The sequence below is a fragment of the Salvia splendens genome, chromosome 10 (assembly GCF_004379255.2).
Source record: "Salvia splendens isolate huo1 chromosome 10, SspV2, whole genome shotgun sequence".
Classification (NCBI taxonomy): Eukaryota; Viridiplantae; Streptophyta; class Magnoliopsida; order Lamiales; family Lamiaceae; genus Salvia; species Salvia splendens.
This window is the reverse complement of record NC_056041.1, coordinates 9,011,591-9,032,860: the sequence shown is the minus strand read 5'-3', so window position 1 is coordinate 9,032,860 and position 21,270 is coordinate 9,011,591. Positions and strand designations below refer to the sequence as shown.

The following is a 21,270-nucleotide window of genomic DNA, read 5'->3' as shown; positions in this document are numbered from 1 at the left end:
ATAAGTTGACGGTATGGAAAAGACAATACTCTCTTGTGGTGAACATGATCAACACTAGTGGATTTGGTTGGAATGACTCTAGTAACATGATTACAGTTGAGGATGACGTATGGAAGCAATATGTCAAGGTAAAATTTAACATAATGCATTAATATATTTCTTTGGCTTTCAAGGATGTTAACTATGAATTTCCTATATCCTATTGAACAGACACATCCACAAGTTAAAACATTTCGATACAAGTCATACCAGTATTTCCAAGACTGGATTGAGATTTTTGGAAAGGATCGCGCATCTGGAAGAAGTTCACAGGGCTCAATAGACCTTGAAAAAGTGGCAAGGAAACAACAGGCCTCGAATGATTTTGCTAAAGTGGCAAGCCAACAGCCATATCTACCTGACTCTGATATGAATGAGTTCTCTACTGGCCTCAATGTACACACTCAAGATGACTCTTTCTCCAATACTAATGAAAACGTCGACCATGAGTTCTCCTACAGCTCTGTACCTCTAGAGGAGGAGGCCTCGGATACTCGTTTTCCGGGTGAAAGCAACTCGGTCAATTCCACCAAAAGGGATGGTGATAAGAAAACTCAATCCAAAAGAAAGCGCAAGCAGCAAGAATCTGCAACCTCCAAGGACTCGGTTATTGTTGATCTCATGGATAAGTTCTTCAAACAACAAAATGAATCCATTGGTCTCCGTCGACAAACTTGATAAACAGAGTGAACAATCGACGAGCAGCAAATCTGAAGTTGTTGACAAGACAAAGCTTATTCTTGAAGCTTTGAGAAAAATTGCTACACTTCCTGAGGAGACTCGGCTGAGCTTTGCATACAAAATTACAATTGATGCACGGGTCACAGATTTATTCCTCAATCTCTCTGAAGGCGAACGTATTACATTCGTGAATATGATGATGGCGAAGAAGGTATTGCCATAGAACTTACCAAACTTTTATGCCACGCATATCACCAAACATTAGGGTGTTATTTTTGATGACATGTTAACAGCTATGGTTTACTGCTTTTAAATAATCTATGTAGGTAGTATTAGTTGGTGATGTTGGTTGTTTTTGATGAACATATATATGCAGCTAGATATGACTTGATGATATTGGCAACTTTTGATATTTCATATGCTCATATACTTTGTAATTTGATTGAATTTCTTTGTGGTAAACTTCAATTTTTGTTTGCTGTTTTGGGTAATAATGTGTTTGAATTTGTTAGAGATAGTTTACAGGAAGAGGGAGAGAGGGAGGGAAGGATTTACAGGAAGAGGGAGAGAGGGAGGGAAGGACTGGAAAAAAAAGTTGTCAATTGTCTTTCTTCGATTTCATTTTTATTTGTAACTTTTTCCATTTTCCATTATTTAAAATTGGTGTTTTTATTTAATTTTGTCAATAGTCTGTGCAATGTAGTTATTGATTTGTAATTTTTTATTTAATTTTGTCAATAGGTGGAATGTGATCATCAAACCTATTTCCTATAATATTTGTGAATCGGTATGGTCATAATTTTCTTATAATATTTTATAAAAATATGTATTTTTATCATATATTAATATATTATGCAATATGCCTAATTTTTAAAAAATGACAGTTATAATAAGACTTCTATTATTGAAGTGCAAGAATAATTATGGATTTGATACAATCATAGAAATTTGTATTTGAAGTTTTGAAAATTTAATATTGAAACATAAAAATAATAACGTCCTTGCCATTTCATTACTTGAAAATGGAATTTAACATATTTCTGCTTATTTGGAGCAAATTCATACAGGAACGTAAAATATTAGACTCAATAAGTGGGAGAAGTATTAGAAGGGTATCATAGTAAATATACATTATCTTGGTACTATATAATATTTCAAACCAAACATGCTTTAAGGAGGATTAAAATTGACATTCCAACCAAACATCTTTTTTTAGTTTAAGATTGAGTCATGGTTTATCCTGGATTATATCTTGGTACTATTTAGTCTTGCAAACCGAACACCACCTAAGTATATTTTTAGTGCGACACAGAATTTATTATAAATTTTGCTATAAAACTCTATATTCGACAGTCATCGTGTCGAAATGTGTAGTGGAATTGCTTAATTTAATAAGTGGATCGAGATTTCAGCTCATCATTTATTTTGCAAAATAAACTGAAATAATTTAAGAATTCTCTGTAATCAAGATGGCCTAGTTGCCACTCATAAAAGATTTATGTAATCCCATCAACTCCTTATAATTATTAAGTGAACTAACACACAATATATTTTTGAAACACTGATCCTCTCCAATATTTTCCATAATTAATGGGGGCAGTTGTTACTTGTTTTATTTGCATATGGATTAGATGCGGATACTACAATTTGTTTAATCCCTATATATTCTCTAATTTTTCATTAATCTGCAAATCGCGTAATTGATATAGTAGTTTGTTAAAAAAAACAGAATAAAAGATGGAATCAAATCGTCAAAGTCCCGATTAATATGACCTACTTTCAATAAGAAAATCCAAAAAGTAAAATAGTATAAAAGTCAAATATCTTATTAAATTCCAAAACCAACTTTATTCACAGTCGACAACTTGACGATATTCATGGACCTAGCCAGCTCTCATATCCCATTCATTCCAGCCTCAAAATTTTCATAAAGTAACTACCTATTTATATTCAAAATTAACATCTCATCTCCAAAAAAATGTTCATAAACACCCTATTTATTTTACGACTAAAAAAAATAAAATCTCCAATTTATCCAAATCCAAGATTTTAAATATTGAACTACCCGATTCAACACGGTTTCCAAAAAGGTCTGAGACTCTGATATGAGATTGGTCAATATCATGCATCTCAATAATTTGATATCCAATATTTTGTTTATTTAAAAAAAAAATCCTGAATAGTGAGTCTAACATTTAAGGCAGACACTGACACCAAAACTTCATATTCATCTAGAAATTAGAGAATTGAGATGAAAAAAGACAACCTTCGCACTTTCTCTCTTTTCATATTCATTCTTCTTCTCATCTCATCCAAAATCTGCCGCGGCGCAGACTACCGATACGAAGCCTGCGCCCCGACAAATTGCGGCAAAGGTCCCAACATAAGCTTCCCATTTTTCCTCCGATCATCTCAGCCATCCTACTGCGGTTACCCAGGATTCGAGATCAATTGCACAAACCGATCTCCACTACTTCGGTTGTCGGAAAATGAGTATATAATTGAAGACATTTTTTACCAAAACCGATCTGTACACGTGTTCAACGCCGCAGCGTTATTTTTGTCATCGTCAAACGAGATCAACAATTGCTCTGAGTCTGAGATATTAATCAGAAACACGACTCTCCCCGCCGGTAAATTCAATTACGTCGGCGGCGAAAATCTCTATTTGCTTTTCGAGTGCAAAAACGTGAGCAATGAGCTGCGTCGGTACGAGATTGGCTGCAATAGTTCTGGTTTGGCGATGTATGGCGGCAATGGGAATTTGGGGAGAGCGTTGCTCACGTGCGAAGAGAACGTGGTCGCACGTGTGGGGTTGTATGGGGATGGGAGAGAGGATGAAGTTGTGGGTGATGTTGCGGCGGTTTTGAGGAGTGGATTTGTGATGAATTGGACGGCTAGTGATTGTAATGAGTGCAAAGAGAGCGGCGGCCGCTGCGGTTTTAATGAGACTTCTTTCCATTTTAGGTGTTTCTGCCCCGACCGCCCCCATTCTAGGAGCTGCAAGCCAAGTAAGATTTTTTTCTTCTTTTTTAGTTAGTCTTTGATTTGTGATTTTTTTCTTCATTTCTGAGCGATTTTTTTGCTTGATTAGTTCTTGAATACAATGTGGCTCTCTCTATCGTTTGCTGCCTAATTTCTTGGATTAAATCCACTAGTGCATAGGGAGAATTCCTGCTAACCAGTGTCCGTCCCAGAAATTATACTGGGCCTAAAAATACATGGCCCAGCATAGTCCAATATGGCGGCCCAAAATATATTGTGAATTATTATTATAAAATGGAAAATTTTAATCGCATCAATTTCATTCACATCTAATGGTTTTGTTTACTACGTGGAAAGATTCTGGCCGACTTGAACAAATATTCAACCCAAGTTGCCATGAGCTAAGGGAAAAGCCAACTTTATAGGTAAATAATGTTTGAATTAAGGGTAGAAAATATGAGTCCTTAAATAGCATGCATAATAGAAAAGATAAGAGTATTAAGTAGTGTGAAGTGTGAAGACGAGCGCGAATTAGAAATTACTCAGAGAGTTCCTAAAATCTGACTTTTCCTGATTGTCATATTTTAACGTATGACAGGAGCTGTGTTAGTGCCACTGAAGTATAGAAGAGGGAAGTTGTTGTGTTAATGCTCTAAATTGTGAAAGAGGGAACTTGTACTTCTTACAATGACCAATTCAAAGTGTTGCACATACTAGAAGAAAGTTAGGAAAGTTGGTAGGGGTATTTTGCAAGTAGCTTCTAGGAAAAGACATATTCGAAGTCAAGTAGCTTGATGGATGGAGTCAATGTCTTGATTAACCAAAACTAGAGTGGCTGTTGATGGCAAAGATGTGTTATACTCCTTGCCTTCAACTTTAATTCCTTCACTTCCAACTCTGAATTGATTAGCATTGGTGTTAATGATCTGCTGTTTTCGTGTGGCTCGGATATTCATCAGTGAAACCTAAGCCCTCTTTCTCTTCCTTGTAGCCTAACCAACTTTCACATCCCCCTTTGCATTGCTGCCAATCCCTTCCCATTGCTGCACCAAAGCCCTCCGCAGGAATGAACATCTTCCCATTCATCCAACCCTGGAGCTTCCTAGATTTTTTATTATGTGAAACAAACTCCAACTGGAAAAAAAAAATTAAAGTTGTTGATGATCCTTTTCGTTCCCTTTGGACGAGCTTGGGACAAGACAAGAAATGGATGTGCAGGGTGTCAACTCAAGTGTAAAAGAGGAACTTATATCTAATCTATATTAGAAAGAAGACCAAGTCTAGCGTGATAGATGGAGCCAATTAATGACTTGAAGGATTCGACATATCAATATTTAACACAGCCCTCACGTTAAGAAACCAACACAAGTCTATAGCCTTGTTCTTCTAATACTCAAAACACATTCCAAATGCCCAAAATCCTACCCCTCTAGAAACTCTCCATCATCATCATCATCATCATCATCATTTCCAAAGCTATCGCAGCTTACACTGGAATATCTCTATCGTCTCCCTGCAACTCATCAGGATCATGCTCTGCCTATTCCTCGAGATTGTTTCATAACTCGACTACCTATCAAGTGTTTTAGCACAAAAGGTAAGTTTTGTTAGTGTAATTGCTTATTTTTAAATTTAAAAACAACACTAGGCTTGTAGTTAGGAAAATCAATAAACCAAAAGTAGTTAATTTGGGGCATATGTTATTTAAAATCCAAGTTTTCCGCAAAAAAAGACATTCCAAGTCAAACGAATTGATCAAATGAAAATTCCACTATATATATATATATATATATATATATATATATATATATATATATATATAGTGTTATTCTACCATCATTTTAGCTGCTTCCAAATGCCTAGATTCCTTCCAAATCAAAGTTGAAGATTGCAATGATTCCGGAAATACACTCTTGGACCCGACCCTCATCTTTACACACTCTTACATCACATTACTTTCTTCCACAAATCTCCTTCTGTCTCATTTTCAATCCCCTCGAATCTCACCTACTCCATTTCCTCCAATCTATCTCTTGATCGAAATACCCAAAATTATTTCAAGGATTATCTCGGCTTCTGATGCGGGCCTAAATCGAAATACCCAATAAGGGCATTGCTGCAAATTGTGGGGGTGGTTCAACTACCTAGACATTCTATAAAGGAGATGACAACCAACCTTTTGATCTTATTATGTTTCCGAAGCTTGTTTAAATGTTTCCATTAGTGGCTGCACAACAGCAGGAATGAATGAATTAATTCATCTGTAGAAGAGGTACTATCGTTTTTTCCTTTGACAAGGAGAAACCAATCCCACGAGAGAAATGAAGGTTAAGTTGTGAGACAACTTGTGTTCTGATCTTTGTTTATTTTCATAGATTTACTTAATGTGTTAATTATTTGAATTTGCCGAGTAGAGGTTTTCTAAGGTGCAAATTTCACCAAGGAAGAGTCAAACTTAGATACAAAATTTCTTCGTTTTCTACAACCAAGTCTTCTTCCTGACCGTATTAGCACAAAAATAAAAACATTTACAATTGCTAGGCAAGTACTATTATTAATATTATAGTATCAAGTACTAGTACTTTGCTTGTAAATTCCGAACGTCAAATTTGGTATTAGCATCTCAATTTTTAAATCTGGCTGTAAATTCCTAATTATTGATTTATTCTGATTTTGTAACTAATTTTAGTGCTAATATAATTTGATTACTTTTTTACTTCACACTATTAGATGTAAATCAAAACTAAATCACATTATATGCAACAAAATAACGTCATATTATGCAAAATTAAATAATTTTATTATTAAATTATTAGTTTGTACTTAAAAAAAAGAAAGGTGGAAGAGCGATAAGGAGAAGTCATGTGCCAAAATCTTTAGTGATGGCAAAAAAAAATTAAAATTAAAATTAAGAATTTATGGAGAAATTTTATGCGAAATTAGAATTCACATCCAAATGCCTCTAATATCTTATTAGATATTTTTTACATTTGATTTTTTATTTTCTTGGTATACATATTTAGGGAAGGTTTACTTGAAATTGAGGTGCAGTAAGAAGTATAGGGCCTGCTTTGTGATTGGTTGAGATTAACAGGGAACAAATTTTAATCTTGAAATGGCAAGAAGTCAGCACCAAAACGGCGCCCATACACCCTGGCTAGTCAACTATATAGTGCGGAGAGTAGGATTTAGGAAACTTCTCACCAACACTATTTCAACAACCACTATTTGAATAATTTACTTTTGTTAGAATTTTAAAAAAAGTCTCCTACAAAATTTCTTCGCCGTGTTTGATCAGAACAACCGAGAAAATTGAATTGTCACAATCACAATCAAAAGTAGATCAGAACACAACTTGTTTCGATTTCTCTCACAAATTAACCTTCATTTCGGTTACATGGCTGTCTTCCCGTTGTTGCTTTTCTTGCTCCCTTTCCATCTTCATCTCTTCAAAGCTGCTGATTCCACATGCCCACAATCCTTCGAATGTGGAAACTACAATCTCACGTTCCCATTTACAAAAGCTAATGATCCCGGCTGCGGATTGATCACCGTTGTTGGCTGTGGTTCCAATCCTCCATATCCAATGATTCATTTTGGTGGTGGAAATCTTGGTTTTTCTATTTTGAAGTATAATTTATCAGAGCCAAATAAAATGTCGATTCTTGATTATCAGCTTGATGCTCAATTGAAGAACCGCAGCTGCTTTGCTTTTATGAATCAATCCATGCTTCGATCGCCTTCTATTTCACTCTCATTCTCTCCTAACATCACCTTGTTCCCCTGCTTCAACGAATCTTCCGCTAAATCTATATTTGAAGAGGATAATGATAATTATAGGAAGATAGATTGTCTCAACACCGTGTACTATAAAATCCCGGGATCCAATGATTCTCCTCCGGAGCAAACTGTTGCTCCGGATGGATGTTCATTAGTTCAGCTACCTATGAGTACGAACTCCAGTCGAAACTTGGATGATTTGTTCAGTATGATAGCTGCTAATTTTACTCTAGAATGGAATGTTTCTGATGAATGCCTTAGTTGTTTCCATGTGGGAGGCCAGTGTCTTACTGCCAACAATAGCAGATTCTACTGCAAAAGATCAGGTATCATTTGTTTGTGTCTGGATGTTTTGGTATCTTTGTGCTCTATATGTCCAAAATTATGCCTAGTTGTGTTGTTTGCATCAGTATTTTGGCCTAAATCTAACTACTGAAAATGGTAATTTCTTTGTTCGAATTCTGAAGCAGGCAATCAGTTGAAGACGATATTGTTAGCTACATGTAAGCTGATTTTCTCACACGCATTGATTAGAAGCGTTGAAATTCGGTAATATATGCAACTCACATTCTTCTTGATTTATGATAATCAGTGATACCTGGATTTGCTCTCTTGGTAGCCTGCATTATATTTATAATTTGGCAACGAAAGAAAAAGATGAGCGAAGCCTACCTTCTTTCAAGAAACCTATCTTATGACCCATCCTCGAAATTGAACATCGAAGATGGAAGCTTCAGCTTCGACATTCCCATCTTCTCCTACACCGAGCTCGTTGAGGCTGCCGACAACTTCGACCCTTCCAAAGAACTCGGCGACGGAGGCTTTGGCACCGTCTATTATGGTAATATTCCAACTTAAAAATGTGGTAAATGACACATTTCTTTGTCAGCACGAGATTTTAGGAGTGGTTTAATATGTTTAATTGGAGTATAAGTATTAAACAGAGATAAATGGAGTTGGATATTTCAATTGAAGAGAGAAAAAGTGGTTGAATGTATTAATCGGAGAGATAAAGTGGTTTATTGTTTTCAAAAATGTCATCTTATTCGGGGAAAAATGAAAAAAGAAAGTGTTTGATCTTAGGTGGAACCGAGAGAGTAATATTTTTCTCCTTGTTCAACAATAAGTGACCCATTTTTTTAAAAAAAACCAACACATTTATTATCTCTTTACTTCTTTACTTTATTTTCTTGCAACACTGGTTCACCGTGGCAGGCAAACTCCGCGACGGCCGGGAAGTGGCGATCAAGCGCCTATACGAGAACAACTACAGACGAGAGGAGCAATTCCTGAACGAGATAAAGATCCTCACCAATCTCCGCCACCCCAACCTCGTTTCCCTCTACGGATGCACCTCGCGTCGCAGCCGCAACCTCCTCCTCGTATACGAGTACATCCCCAACGGCACCGTGGCCGAGCACCTCCACGGTGAGCGTGCCAGCTCGGTGCCCTTAACATGGCCCATGCGGATGAGCATTGCTCGAGAGACGGCCAGCGCACTCGCCTACCTTCACAAGTCCGACATCATCCACCGCGACGTCAAGACCAACAACATCTTGCTGGACAGCAATTTCTCCGTAAAGGTGGCCGATTTCGGGCTCTCGAGGCTCTTTCCGATGGACATGACCCACATCTCCACGGCGCCCCAGGGCACCCCGGGTTACGTGGACCCGGAGTACCACCAGTGCTACCAACTTACGGATAAGAGCGATGTGTACAGCTTTGGAGTGGTGCTGATTGAGCTGATCTCGTCCATGCCGGCCGTGGACATAAGCCGGCATAAGCACGAGATCAACCTGGCGAGCCTGGCCGTGAACAAGATCCAGAAATGTGCGTTCGACGAATTAATTGATTCAGCCACGGGTTACAACTCCGACGCGGAGGTGACGAGGATGACGACGTCTGTGGCGGAGCTGGCGTTTCAGTGCCTGCAGCTGGATAAGGATATGAGGCCGTCGATGGAGGAGGTGGTGGCGTTCCTGCACGATATTCAGAGCGGTCGGGATTGCGACATCAAAGGTAAGATACCGCCATCGCCGGAGATGGACGACGTGGTGCTGTTGAAGAGTGGGATTTATCAGCAGTCGCCCACGGCGGTGACGGATACGTGGATTAGTAGTGACTCAACTACGGCGAGTTCTGTTTGCTGATATCTGTATGTTAGTGTGTATATATATGCTGTGCATTCTTTGTTTGTTTTATGCATATTTTTGTCATCTATTTTATTCAATTGGCAGCGGGAATGTGAATATCGTGAAAGAGCTTTATTCAAATTACTTGGGATTTCTGAAACATTGCAAACAAAACCGACTTGTTAAATACATCCAACAATGGTTAAAGCTTGAAAAACAACATATACATACAACAAGAGAAACTTGCAGTGGCTTCTTATTGACAGCAAAATGGGTGTGAGCAGTGAGCTCATGATCAGTATTATCCAAAGGAATGAGATGAGTTCTATCATTAGATAGAGATTGGTCTAGAGCGATGTTTTCTCCTGGGCTTGTCGATCCCTTCTGAGACTTGGTGCCAGAATCAGGTTTCGGGTTTGGAGGAGATAGTTGCAGCAAAAATCTATGTATCATTTCGTAACTGGTAAATGTAATCACAACAGATGGAATTGTTCGTAGGAGATTTGTACCACAGCCACGATAGAACCCTGGTAGACCTTCTTGTCTGAAGACTTTCTTGATGCAATCAATGACGCCAGAATACTTTGGCTGAGAGTCCTGTACTTGACCTTGCTCTTGCAGTTTTGAGCGGATAACCTACTAACAGTGCGTTGGAGTATACATTAAATGAATCAGCAAATGCCATGATCTAGTGGCCATGGTCGAATCCAAGTTTCTAAAAATATGGAGTAAGTGATTTGTTACACTTTTGACAAAGATAAATGTGTATTGTTGAGGAGGCAATGGAAGGAAATCATACCTCATGAGGATAAGTTGATAAAGAGGCGACAACCTTTGAAGATGATGAGGCAATTGCAAGTTCCCCGGGGTTGAGCTCGTTAGCTCTTTTATTACCTTCCAAATAAAGAGACAATAAGATAACGAATATTATTTCAGTTATATTATTCCCTAACATCTAACAAGAAAGCTCAGCCCTAGTGATGTATAGTAACACGAACCATGCCATTGTACCTCGTTTAGCCAAGTAGAATTTTGTTCTTTCATATGCAGGGAACTGGATAGCTACGTGACTCACTCCAGCCAACGAAGGTAGAAGACCGCTGTACAACAAAAAAAGAATTAAATGCCAAGTTATGATAAAGCAATACAATGTGATTGACCAGGAACTGACCTGTACCACCCCCGGATTCCATCTTCATGGGCAATTCGACTCAAAGCCGAAGATATATTCTTGTAAGGAACTACACCTGGCCTAAGTCCTTGCGTCTAAGAACAAAACATAATCCAAATTAGTTTCAAGAGAACCTAGACTAGATGAATAGACAAGTCCATAAGCCAATATACAAGATTTACTATATACTCAAATTAGACCCCATTAGAAATGCCGAATAAAAACTTATCAGATACATGTACCAATATTGTCTCCCCCCAACTATAAAGCATAACAAAAAAAACATCCCAACCTACTTGAATTCGTGTCTTAACAACCCACAAAGGATTTGTTGCAACAGAAGTTGCAGCACCTGCTCCCACAGCAGCTACCATGTTTGAACCAATTGAAAGCTGGTCACTCTTGTTGCTTCCCTCTGTATTGTTGCAAAATATAAGTAAGATTTTTCTAATATACAGAATAGTTTACATTCCACTTCTAGACTCTAGTGGACCAGAACCAGAGACAAATGAACATCATCAATAACATTCAGCAATTTCTGGTGTTATATGAATGAGACCTACCATATGTATGTAGTAGCTCCTTGAGATGTTCATAAACCGTGAAGTATACCTGCAAGATGGTCAGTAGAAACATCTGGAAGCTAATAAAATTTGCCTTGATGATAAAAGTTAGTAAAAATAGCTATTAAGCCACTCCATGCTTTATACTAGTCATAAGAGCAACTACAAATCCATCAAATTAACATCATTGTTAAACAGATGCAACAAAGACTAACAGGCGAAGTTCAAATGATCGAAAGACAACACTCACAGCCCAATTTGGAAGCAATGCTGTCAAAGTTGGCGTAAGGCCGCGGTAAAGTCCTCTCAAACCTTCCTGTCGAACAATATCTTGCAGGCTCACAATAATCACACTACCTAATTTCACCACACACACAAAAAAAAAACACATAACATAGGCTTAATCAAGCAAAGTGGATCCTACCTTTTTAAACAAAATCTAAAATTGACAAGACTTGGAAGAAATTAATACCATTACGACCAGAAGGCTGCATTTTAGGGAGACCAAATACAGAAAACCTCGTCTTTATCACGTCCAAGGGGCACACGAATGTAGCTGCAATTGCACCTAAAACTCATCCAAGCAAAACAATTGACACCAAATCCGACAATCATCACCAGATTACAAAAGAACACAGAGGCGAATAGCAGCTACTGTGAGTTACTGAAACAATTACCTGCAGAGGCACCGGCGCCGGCGTCGAAGATTAGCTCTTTGGCGCTCCGGTGGTCACACGGCGCGGCGGCGACCATTTTGCTCCAACGATCCCTCAAACAAAAATTGAGACAAGGAGTAGTATTCAACAAATCTTCATGAAATTCCAACTTTAGCTACAAATATGCATACATGTCGATGTATGCTGAATTTGGGAGTGGTTGACAGTGACACTCCAGTTGAATGAAATTGGTCTGTGTTCTGACCAAAATAGAGCGGGTTTTAAGTGAATGCAATTTCTAAGGTTTTTCTTCTGCTGTTGGTTTAACGCGAACCGGGATTGGATCCGTTGATGCTAATAATCACCACAGAGTTGCAAAAATTTTAGGGAAACAAACCAGATTTGCGTCTACATTTTCGAATTTCGATGGATGGCATCATTATTTCTTTTCTTTTTTTTTCCTAGTGCAGAATATAGAATCTCGTAAAAATGATAGCAAAGTTTACTAAAAAAATGCTAGATTTGTTCTAAAAAAATTTGTAAGTAATTTAGAATTTTTTGTAGATAATAGTATAGAACTATCTTGCTACATAGTGTGGATTATAAAATCTCGTATAAATAAAAATTTACTAAAAATGCTAGATTTGTGATTTATTTGTAGTTAATGTAGAATTATATTGCTACATACTGCGGTAAATAGAATCTCGTATAAATCATCTCAAAATTTACTGAAAAATTAGATTTGTGATTTTTTTAGGTAATGTAGAACTATCGAAATTGATAAAGATTGGATTTTCATACTTTTGATGAAGTTCGTCAATCCTATTTGTAGCCTTTCTCCAAAAAAAAAGGAATACGGTACATTTTGTCGTCGCCAGTTTTTTATGGAGTTTTAATGCAAATTGTAGACGAAAATAATCCTTTGAAAGTAGTAAATGTTCATAAACTTTAATGTACAAATTTTGGCATTTTAACTAAGTTATTAAGTTTAAATTCATCTTCATGTTTGTGTTAAAATGACAACACCTCTTAAACTGACACGGTGACACCACGTATCCAGCAATATTATAAACGCTACACAGCAATAGTATAAATGTTATTGCTGACCGAGAAAAATTGTTGTATAGTGTATTAGATTGTTGTCTAGCGTATTGGATATTGTTGGCAGAAAAAAATTATTGTATAGTGTATTGGATATTGCTGGCCGAGAAAATTTATCCTTAAGCATTTTTTATGATTGACACATGACAGCTGATTATTCGTCCACGTGTACAAATGATTGGCTAGAAATGATGGTATGATGTTACTTTAAGAGGTGTTGTCATTTTAACGCATCCCATGTTCATAGTAAGTTTTAGATTCAGGCTTGGAATAGTTGCTTTATGAGAAGTAAAATTTTAGTGTAGTACTATATTAAAAAAGATGTTTTATATTCGTGAATACCGATTAGTGCAGATAACTTGGGCTTCTTTGCGGAGTAAATTAGAAATAGTAATAATTTTCCAATTTCACTGTCCGCGGATAAATTAATAGTCACTAATTTATTAGTAGAAACCCAAATATTTAAATTATTTCAACGAAAATCATGATGCATAATTGCATATCAGAATTTTATTTTTAGAATCCATTAAACATTACTCGATATATTAATATATAAATATTTATACCTATAAAATATGGAATAGTTTTATTTCAGCTTATATTTTTAAAACGATGCCTCTAATTAATAATCATCACCTCAACGACTAACAACAAGTAGGAACTCCGAATAAAAAGTAAAATTCCAAGACTTCAAAATAAGAAAACAATGATTGATTAACTGAATTAATATATTTTCCCTAAATTTAAGTTAATTTGCGTCACCTCCGCTTGTCGGATATATACTGTGATATGTTTCTGCCAATAAAATCTTTGTTAATCCAGCGGAATGTTTTTCTAACTTTTTTATTTATTTTTTTAAATTTTATATTTCTGTTAATTAAAAAGTTGAAATATGATTTGGGTGGCCTTACACATACAGTTCATTCGTTGTCATCAATCCGCGTTTGGCCCATTTCCGTGTGAATTTTGCTTCCATCTTTCTTTATTCCTTCAATTTTCTAGTGGATTTGTTTCGTTTTCCAGTCACAATCAGATCTGTGCATAGTGCCATACTCAATTTGCTAAATTAAAGAAAAAAACATAGTACACACACTAAAAGACTCTCAGTCTTCTTTTTTGAGGTAAATCCCATGTTTCCTTTCTGTTGGAATCTTTTTATTTTTTCTTTCCAATTCACTGCTGTATTCTCTTGTCCTATTTTGATTCAATAAGCTATTTGGGGCTTGGGATCTTATTTTGATAGTGCTGTTTCTGTGTTCACGATTTATGATTGCAGGTAAAGTTTTGAACTTGGGGGTTTTGTTTTCTACTGAAAAGATTGAATTTTGTTGAAGTGGGGGGTTGGAGATTCGTCTTTATCTCTTCCGTGGCGTTTTGTGAGTCATCTTTTGGTGAGGTGTGTGTGAATTTCACCTTTCTTTGATAAAAAAGTGAATTGGGATTGGGGGGATGTTGAAGGGTCTTGAAAAGTGAAGTTGGGTATGATGGTAGGAATTGGTGAGATTCAAATATATCTTTGATTTGGAGAAGGTTTGAAGGTCTGCAGCTTAGTCTAGCTAGAAGAGGAAGAGCTGTGTGATTTAGTAATGGGGTCGAGTGGACATACATATGAGCATCATGATCTTGTGCCATTAGCTGCACTGATCAATAGGGAGCTGAGGAATGGGAAAACAGAGAAGCCCGCTGCGAGATATGGCTATGCAGGTCAATCGAGGAAAGGGGAGGATTATTTCTTGATGAAGACTGATTGCCAGCGAGTAGCAGGAAATCCATCAACATCATTCTCTGTTTTCGGAGTATGTAATCCATTTACAATCTCATTTTCACATAATGATGATTGTTTTCTGTCATTTACTTTTCTTTTAATTAGGGAAATCTGATTTTGTAGATTTTCTATGTTAGAGATTCGACCATCTTTAATTTGTCGTGACTCGTGTCCTAATAAAGAACTTGTCGTGTCCTAATAAAGGACTTGTCGTTGAAAGAACTTGCCCTAATAAAGAACTTAGTTTGGCTGATGATTCTTGAAAGAGGTCTTTTAATATATTATTATTTGCTTTGTATAATTGGATTTATTCAATCAATTTCTAGATCTTTGATGGCCATAATGGGAGTGGAGCTGCAATATTCTCGAGAGATCATTTGTTAAACTATGTCTTAGATGCCATGCCTTGTGGACTTGAACGCGATGAATGGTTACATGCTTTACCTAGGGCTTTGGTTGCTGGCTTTGTGAAAGCAGACAAGGAATTCCAAGCCAAAGGCACAGATTCTAAACCTTTTTAACTGTTTTTTTGTTGTCGAAGACTTATTTGTTATTTGCATAAATAATAAGCTAAGGCTCGTATCCTCTGCAGGAAAGACTTCAGGAACTACAGCAACATTTGTGATTATTGATGGGTGGACAGTTACTGTTGCATCTGTTGGAGATTCACGCTGCATTTTAGATGCTCAGGGCGGCGGTGTCTCCATCTTGACCGTTGATCACAGACTTGAAGAAAACGCAGAGGAGTTAGTTCTTTTTCTAGAGTATTAACTTCATCGTTTACTTTTCTATAATCTCTTGCTGAAGATCAATTCTCTTTCTAAACTTGCAGGAGAGAGCGTGTCACAGCCAGTGGAGGTGAAGTCGGGCGGCTTAGCATTTTTGGTGGAACTGAGGTATGATCCTTGTCCGAACTGCGAGTATTCTAGAAAGACTTGTTTTTGGTTTGACTTTTGAGGAAAGATAGTCATTGTTGTGACAATCCTCGCCTTAATTATTTTTTCAGGTCGGCCCTCTTCGCTGTTGGCCAGGGGGTTTGTGTCTTTCTCGATCAATTGGTGACATGGATGTGGGCGAATTTATTGTTCCGATACCGCATGTCAAGCAAGTGAAGGTAGCTTTAATATCTCTTTTAGTAGTTTCTTGTTTTAGCAAGACACGTTTCACTTTGAAATGACTAACTTTGTTTGTTTCCATGTAGTTATCAAGTACAGGCGGAAGGCTAATAATCGCCTCTGATGGTGTCTGGGATGCAGTGTCATCAGAAATGGCTGCAAAATCGTGCCGTGGATTGCCTGCTGAGCTTGCTGCTCGTCTAGTGGTGAAGGTATTGAGCTCATAACCACCTCCTCTTTAGTTTACACAAATATGATCTTTAGGCTATATGATGAAAAATAGAAAACGGTTGCTGAAATCTTGATTTGCACCGATGGGAAACCAGCCTTTATGGTATTACAACATCTCATTGCATCAAACTGGTATTGTATAGGAAGCATTGAGGACGCGTGGGCTTAAGGATGACACAAGTTGCATAGTCGTTGATATAATTCCTCCAGACAACAAGCCGCCACCTTCTCCCCCGCCCAAGAAATACAACAAGCTTAAGGCCTTGTTTTTCACAAAAAATTATTTGAAATCCACCAACAAAGCAAAGAAATTGTCTGCTGTGGGTATCGTGGAGGAGCTATTCGAAGAAGGATCTGCAATGCTCGCTGAAAGGTCAGTATATGGCCTAAAAACTTGCTTGCTCGGTGTTCATATTTTATAATAGTATTTGAAGGATTAGATGATCAAATGAACTCAAAATTGTTCGAATGTGTGAATAACAACCCCCATCACTAAGTCAAATAGTAAGAAAAATTTCTTTTCGAAATAACTCAATATTTAGAAATTTTAGCCTCCACTGGGATTTTTCTTCCACGCTCGCTCCCGTTTTGGAAATGAGAAGACCTCATAAAAATAGGGGGAATAATACGTGAAACTTTATAAAATCTTGAATACTTGATCTTATTTCTTGAACAATGGCAGACTTGGAAATGACAAGCCGACTGCAGAGACTGGTGGTATTTTTGTGTGTGCTGTTTGTCAAGCTGACCTGGCACCGAATGAGGGAATCTCGGTTCATGCTGGTTCGATATTCTCAGTGAGCTCGAAGCCATGGCAAGGTCCTTTCCTGTGCACCGACTGCCGGAATAAGAAGGATGCCATGGAAGGGAAGAGACCAAGTGGAGTTAGAGTTGTATAGGTTAGCTCATCTTGTTCAATTGCTACCATTCTTTGATGATCCTTCTTGTTCTTGCTTAGCTGATTATTTTGGATGTTAAAATCGATATATCTTGTCTAGCTAATTCATTGTTTAAAATAGATGAAAAACGAGTGCATTCTTTTGCTAACATATTACTCTTTCACATATAAATGTGGTGGTTAGTATTTATGATAAATAAATTAAAGATTTCATTCCCATTTTAGTGCATTTATCACAACAAATGGAAATTAGTAGAGCAAACAAGTTGTCAAGATGGAAAATAAATGCAAAGTTGGATGAATGCGACTGAAATTAGGAGAGGAAATGGAAGTTGGAACAGCCCTGCAAATTAAATACTGGACCCATTTTTTTTTGTATTTTCATGTTTAATTTGAATCGCATGAGTAATAATATTAGCAACATTTTCTGGGTTTATTTAATCTTAAATCCTAACTATGTCATTGTCTATGTCCCACTCCCACACGGCAATAACCAGTTGACTGACTTGTAAATTACTTTTTTGGTTGACTCGTGTAACCCACTAGTTGACTTTGTAAATTTGAAATGACATTAATAAGTGGAGTAGGAGTATTTCTTCCCTCCTGCTTTATTAAAAGCCCTAACGTTGGATTTCATGTCGAACTGGGCTGTACACATCCGTTACATTCCACGTACTTGTGGATAGCGTGTGTACACACAGGCATAAAGCTTTCCAATGTTATTTGCTCGGATAGCTCGCAATCGGCTCAGCTTATTTCTATAAAATGCAATATTCTTGAGCAATAGACTCGCCTTAACCGCGATCAATAGACTCACCTTTGCCTTTTCTTTTGATAACAAAAAAAGCTCATGCTATGCTCTGTGCAGTTAACGACTTTGTGCAAGTGATATTCCGGCGTTATATTGAATCAAATTGAGAGTTTGATATAAATAATTGTGGGAGGACAAAATTCCAATATTGTTACACTAAAATTTTACACAACTTCCATACAAATTCAAGCAAAATATTATAAAGATTCAAAGGTTGTAAAGCTTTGTGGTGATCTTGGTGGCGAGTAAAGGTAAGGCTTAGGTGGAACCTCCAAAGTTCCAATTTTCCCTTCCAACATCTCTACGACCTTTGTCATCGATGGTCGGTCCTTAGGGTTTGTTTGAATCACCACAACCCGACAATTATCAACTTTCTCTTCACATGTTGGCTTTCATCTTCTTCATTCATTATTCCACAAAGACCACTGTCTCTTTCTGCATTCATCTCTAGCTGCTTGTAGAGATAGTTTGGGAAGTATATCTCACTCGAACAATCTGCATCTCTTGGATCAATGGTTTTCCTTCCTCCAGCCATTTCCAAAATCAACATTCCATAACTATACACATCAGACTTATAAAAGACTTCTCCAAAGTTTCTAGAAAACACCTCTGGGGCAATGTAGCCTATAGTACCTCTTGCCACAATCAAAGAGACTATGCTTGATCTATTAGGACATAGTTTAGCAAGCCCAAAATCTGAAATCCTCGGATTCATTTCCTCATCCAGAAGAATGTTCTGAGGCTTGATGTCCAAATGCAAAATCCTCGTATTGCACCCTTGGTGCAAGTACTCTAGCCCTCGAGCTATCCCAAGAGCGATCTCAAACAATTTCTCCCATCCTAACACAGATTCTTGAGACGAGGAAGCATTATTGCCAATGAACTTCTCAAGAGATCCATTAGCATGAATCGTAAATGAGTGCTCGTTTAGAACCTTCGAAACAAAATCCCAAAAGCGCAACAATATTAACGTGGGAAGTTATGCTAATACTGGCAACCTCGTTCATGAAATCTTCCCCATTTCCGTTTGATTCATTCAAGACTTTCACCGCCATAAGACGGCCATCCGGAAACTGCCCTTTGTAGACACTACCGAATCCTCCTCTTCCCAGGTTTTCACTGAATGAGTTTGTCATTTTCTTGATGCTGGAGTATTTGTATCTCAGCGGGGCAAGATTTCCATTGTTCTTGAGAAAGAGTTCAATGTCTCTATCATGCCCCTTTTTTTTGCTTTGCACGTCTCATCCGAATGAAAAGGAATATAAATAGTATGAAAGAGGATGTAGCTGCGACCACAGCCATACCACCTGTCGAGACAAAAAAAAAACACTTGTTTTGATGAATGTGAGAAGAATGTAGTAAAGAGAGATACTATTATAAATGAAAACAATATGTTTATCGGTGATCACATTGAAGTTCAAGTATGAAGGAAAGAGAGATTCTACCATTGATGAAGTTGAAAACAGATTTGAAAATATTGATTACTGATCATCATGACTAGAATATATATTAGTAGTATGTATTATTGAATATGAGAACGCTTGAAGATTTGAGAATATGTTAGCAGCGCATGGTGAAAGGGGACATACTTAAGAGCAGGTTCTTCCGAAGTCCCGTATCTCCTGCAAACAAATCAAATTCAACATTAGCGTTGAGATTTTAGGTGAAACAACAGTAAACTCACCACTTCTTTCAACATCGTTATAAACTTTATGATACAATGCAATGTGATTCGGTTTCTAATTCCATTATGTTCATTTGCTTGCTACGATGGAATGGAGGGGGGAGTAGAATGAAAATGCTTGTCACTTCATTCATATATTCATTCCAAGAATTTAAAATTAGTAGATGTTGAAGCCTACCAATAAAGTCCAGCATTAGACGTACCTTTTCTGCAGGAGAATTTGTTATCGTTGGCGGTAAGACACTGGCCTCCCGCATTGAAACAACGGCGGCATTTATCAGAAACACTCCATTCTAGAGTAAAACTAGCAGTTATCATACTAAACAAATCATCCGAGTTCCCACTGGAATTCATAGGTAGCTGGACTAATGAACATCCTTCCGGAGCAACAGTTTTGTCCTTGGATGCTGGAATATTATAGTACACGGGGGTGAGACAATCTATCCTGCTATAGTTACGAAATAGTCATCAACTTTAGATCTATGAGTAGGATCAGTTAAGCAGGGTAACAAGGTGAGATTAGGAGAAAATGAGAATGAAATAGAAGGCGATCGAAGTATGGATTGATTCGTAATAGCAAAGCAGGTGCGGTTCTTCAATTGAGCTTCAAGCTGACGAGCAAGAATAAATATCTTGCTTGACGTTGAACTATGATTCAAGATAGCAAAACCAAGATCTCCGTCACCTATATGAATCACTGGATATGGAGGATCGGAGTTACAGCCATCAACGGTGATCAATCCGCAGCCGGGATTATCTGCTATCGTGAAGGGGAACTTGAGAGTGTGGTTTCCACAGACGGAGGACTGTGGGCATGTGGAATCAGCAGCTTGGAAGAGATGAAGATGGAAAGGGAGCAAGAAAAGCAACAGCGTGATGGCATCCATGCAAGAGAAATCCAGACAACTAATTGTGTTGTGTGTTCTCATCTAAATTTCCTAGATTTGGCTATCACAATACGATTGTTCTCATCAAACACTTCAATGGACTTTGCTAAAAGGCTATTGGAAGGATATTTAATCTCCTGTTTTCTAAGGAAAAAGAAAAACACTTCAATCTAACCCCTATTAAATATTCAGTTGACTTGGAAATATTTGGTTGAAGACTGCATCGCTACACGTAAAAGTATCAACTACTCCTTTTTCATTTATATATTTTGATGTTTCGCACTGCAGTCATCTATATGACTTTTGCGTGCGATGAATATGGTAAATATAGTAATATCATTTCTGATTCGGATGTTTAACGTGATATAATAAAAATAAAACTATGAATCATGTTTTAATCACCATGATGTCATACTTTTGGAAAAATGAAATACTACCAATGGATCACGGGGTACCTCGCTTCAAGGGGATATTTCTAATATAGTACTATGAGATATTTATACCTATAAAATTGGTTAGTTCTTCTCAAATATTCAGTCTCATAACTACATACTATCGAAATTCTATTCTTCTATCACCAATGCTTTGATTCATTCATGTTCCACTCTACTTTAGAAGTAAGAGTCATTCCTTGTTCATGCTTTTGCACTAACGATCACTCTCTACTTTTGTCCCGGCATGTCTTGTATATTATCTACTTTTGTCCCGGCATCTCTTGTATCCACTCATATGCTCTCTAAGAAACTTCCAATTCTTAGAATTACTCCGGGA

General features: G+C 37.3%; 3 protein-coding genes and 1 long non-coding RNA gene across 7 annotated transcripts; 2 read left to right on the top strand and 2 right to left on the bottom strand.

Annotated features, from left to right (window-relative positions):
* Positions 1-2,943: 2,943 nt before the first annotated feature.
* On the top strand, positions 2,944-9,744 carry LOC121750199 (LEAF RUST 10 DISEASE-RESISTANCE LOCUS RECEPTOR-LIKE PROTEIN KINASE-like 1.2). Of its 4 annotated transcripts, none has more exons than XM_042144684.1 (4): positions 2,944-3,731; positions 7,956-7,988; positions 8,078-8,326; positions 8,701-9,744. In XM_042144684.1, exons 1-4 carry the CDS (start codon positions 2,972-2,974, stop codon positions 9,633-9,635), a joined length of 1,977 nt encoding a protein of 658 aa, XP_042000618.1. In that variant the 5' UTR covers positions 2,944-2,971; the 3' UTR covers positions 9,636-9,744. The 4 variants fall into 4 exon arrangements, with proteins under 4 accessions (XP_042000618.1, XP_042000617.1, XP_042000619.1 ...); XM_042144683.1 differs by having other exon boundaries at positions 7,953-7,988; XM_042144685.1 differs by lacking the exon at positions 2,944-3,731 and adding an exon at positions 6,385-7,811 and having other exon boundaries at positions 7,953-7,988.
* A 4-nt stretch (positions 9,745-9,748) lies between these two features.
* Positions 9,749-12,482, bottom strand: LOC121750201 (nicotinamide adenine dinucleotide transporter 1, chloroplastic-like). The gene is made up of 9 exons (XM_042144687.1): positions 12,029-12,482; positions 11,824-11,919; positions 11,602-11,708; positions 11,352-11,400; positions 11,085-11,203; positions 10,789-10,883; positions 10,629-10,717; positions 10,417-10,511; positions 9,749-10,253 (listed from the first exon to the last, which is right to left on the bottom strand). The coding sequence occupies exons 1-9, from the start codon at positions 12,102-12,104 to the stop codon at positions 9,759-9,761; spliced, it is 1,221 nt and encodes a 406-aa protein (XP_042000621.1). The 5' UTR covers positions 12,105-12,482; the 3' UTR covers positions 9,749-9,758.
* Positions 12,483-14,016: 1,534 nt separating this feature from the next.
* LOC121752250 (probable protein phosphatase 2C 15) lies at positions 14,017-17,268 on the top strand. Its single transcript, XM_042147223.1, has 9 exons — positions 14,017-14,229; positions 14,385-14,904; positions 15,200-15,371; positions 15,466-15,619; positions 15,706-15,769; positions 15,880-15,987; positions 16,075-16,200; positions 16,363-16,592; positions 16,902-17,268. Exons 2-9 carry the CDS (start codon positions 14,695-14,697, stop codon positions 17,116-17,118), a joined length of 1,281 nt encoding a protein of 426 aa, XP_042003157.1. The 5' UTR covers positions 14,017-14,229; positions 14,385-14,694; the 3' UTR covers positions 17,119-17,268.
* A 799-nt stretch (positions 17,269-18,067) lies between these two features.
* LOC121750812 lies at positions 18,068-20,624 on the bottom strand. Its single transcript, XR_006039943.1, has 3 exons — positions 19,816-20,624; positions 19,518-19,550; positions 18,068-19,235 (listed from the first exon to the last, which is right to left on the bottom strand). It is a non-coding gene; the product is annotated as an uncharacterized LOC121750812 (long non-coding RNA).
* Positions 20,625-21,270: the final 646 nt, after the last annotated feature.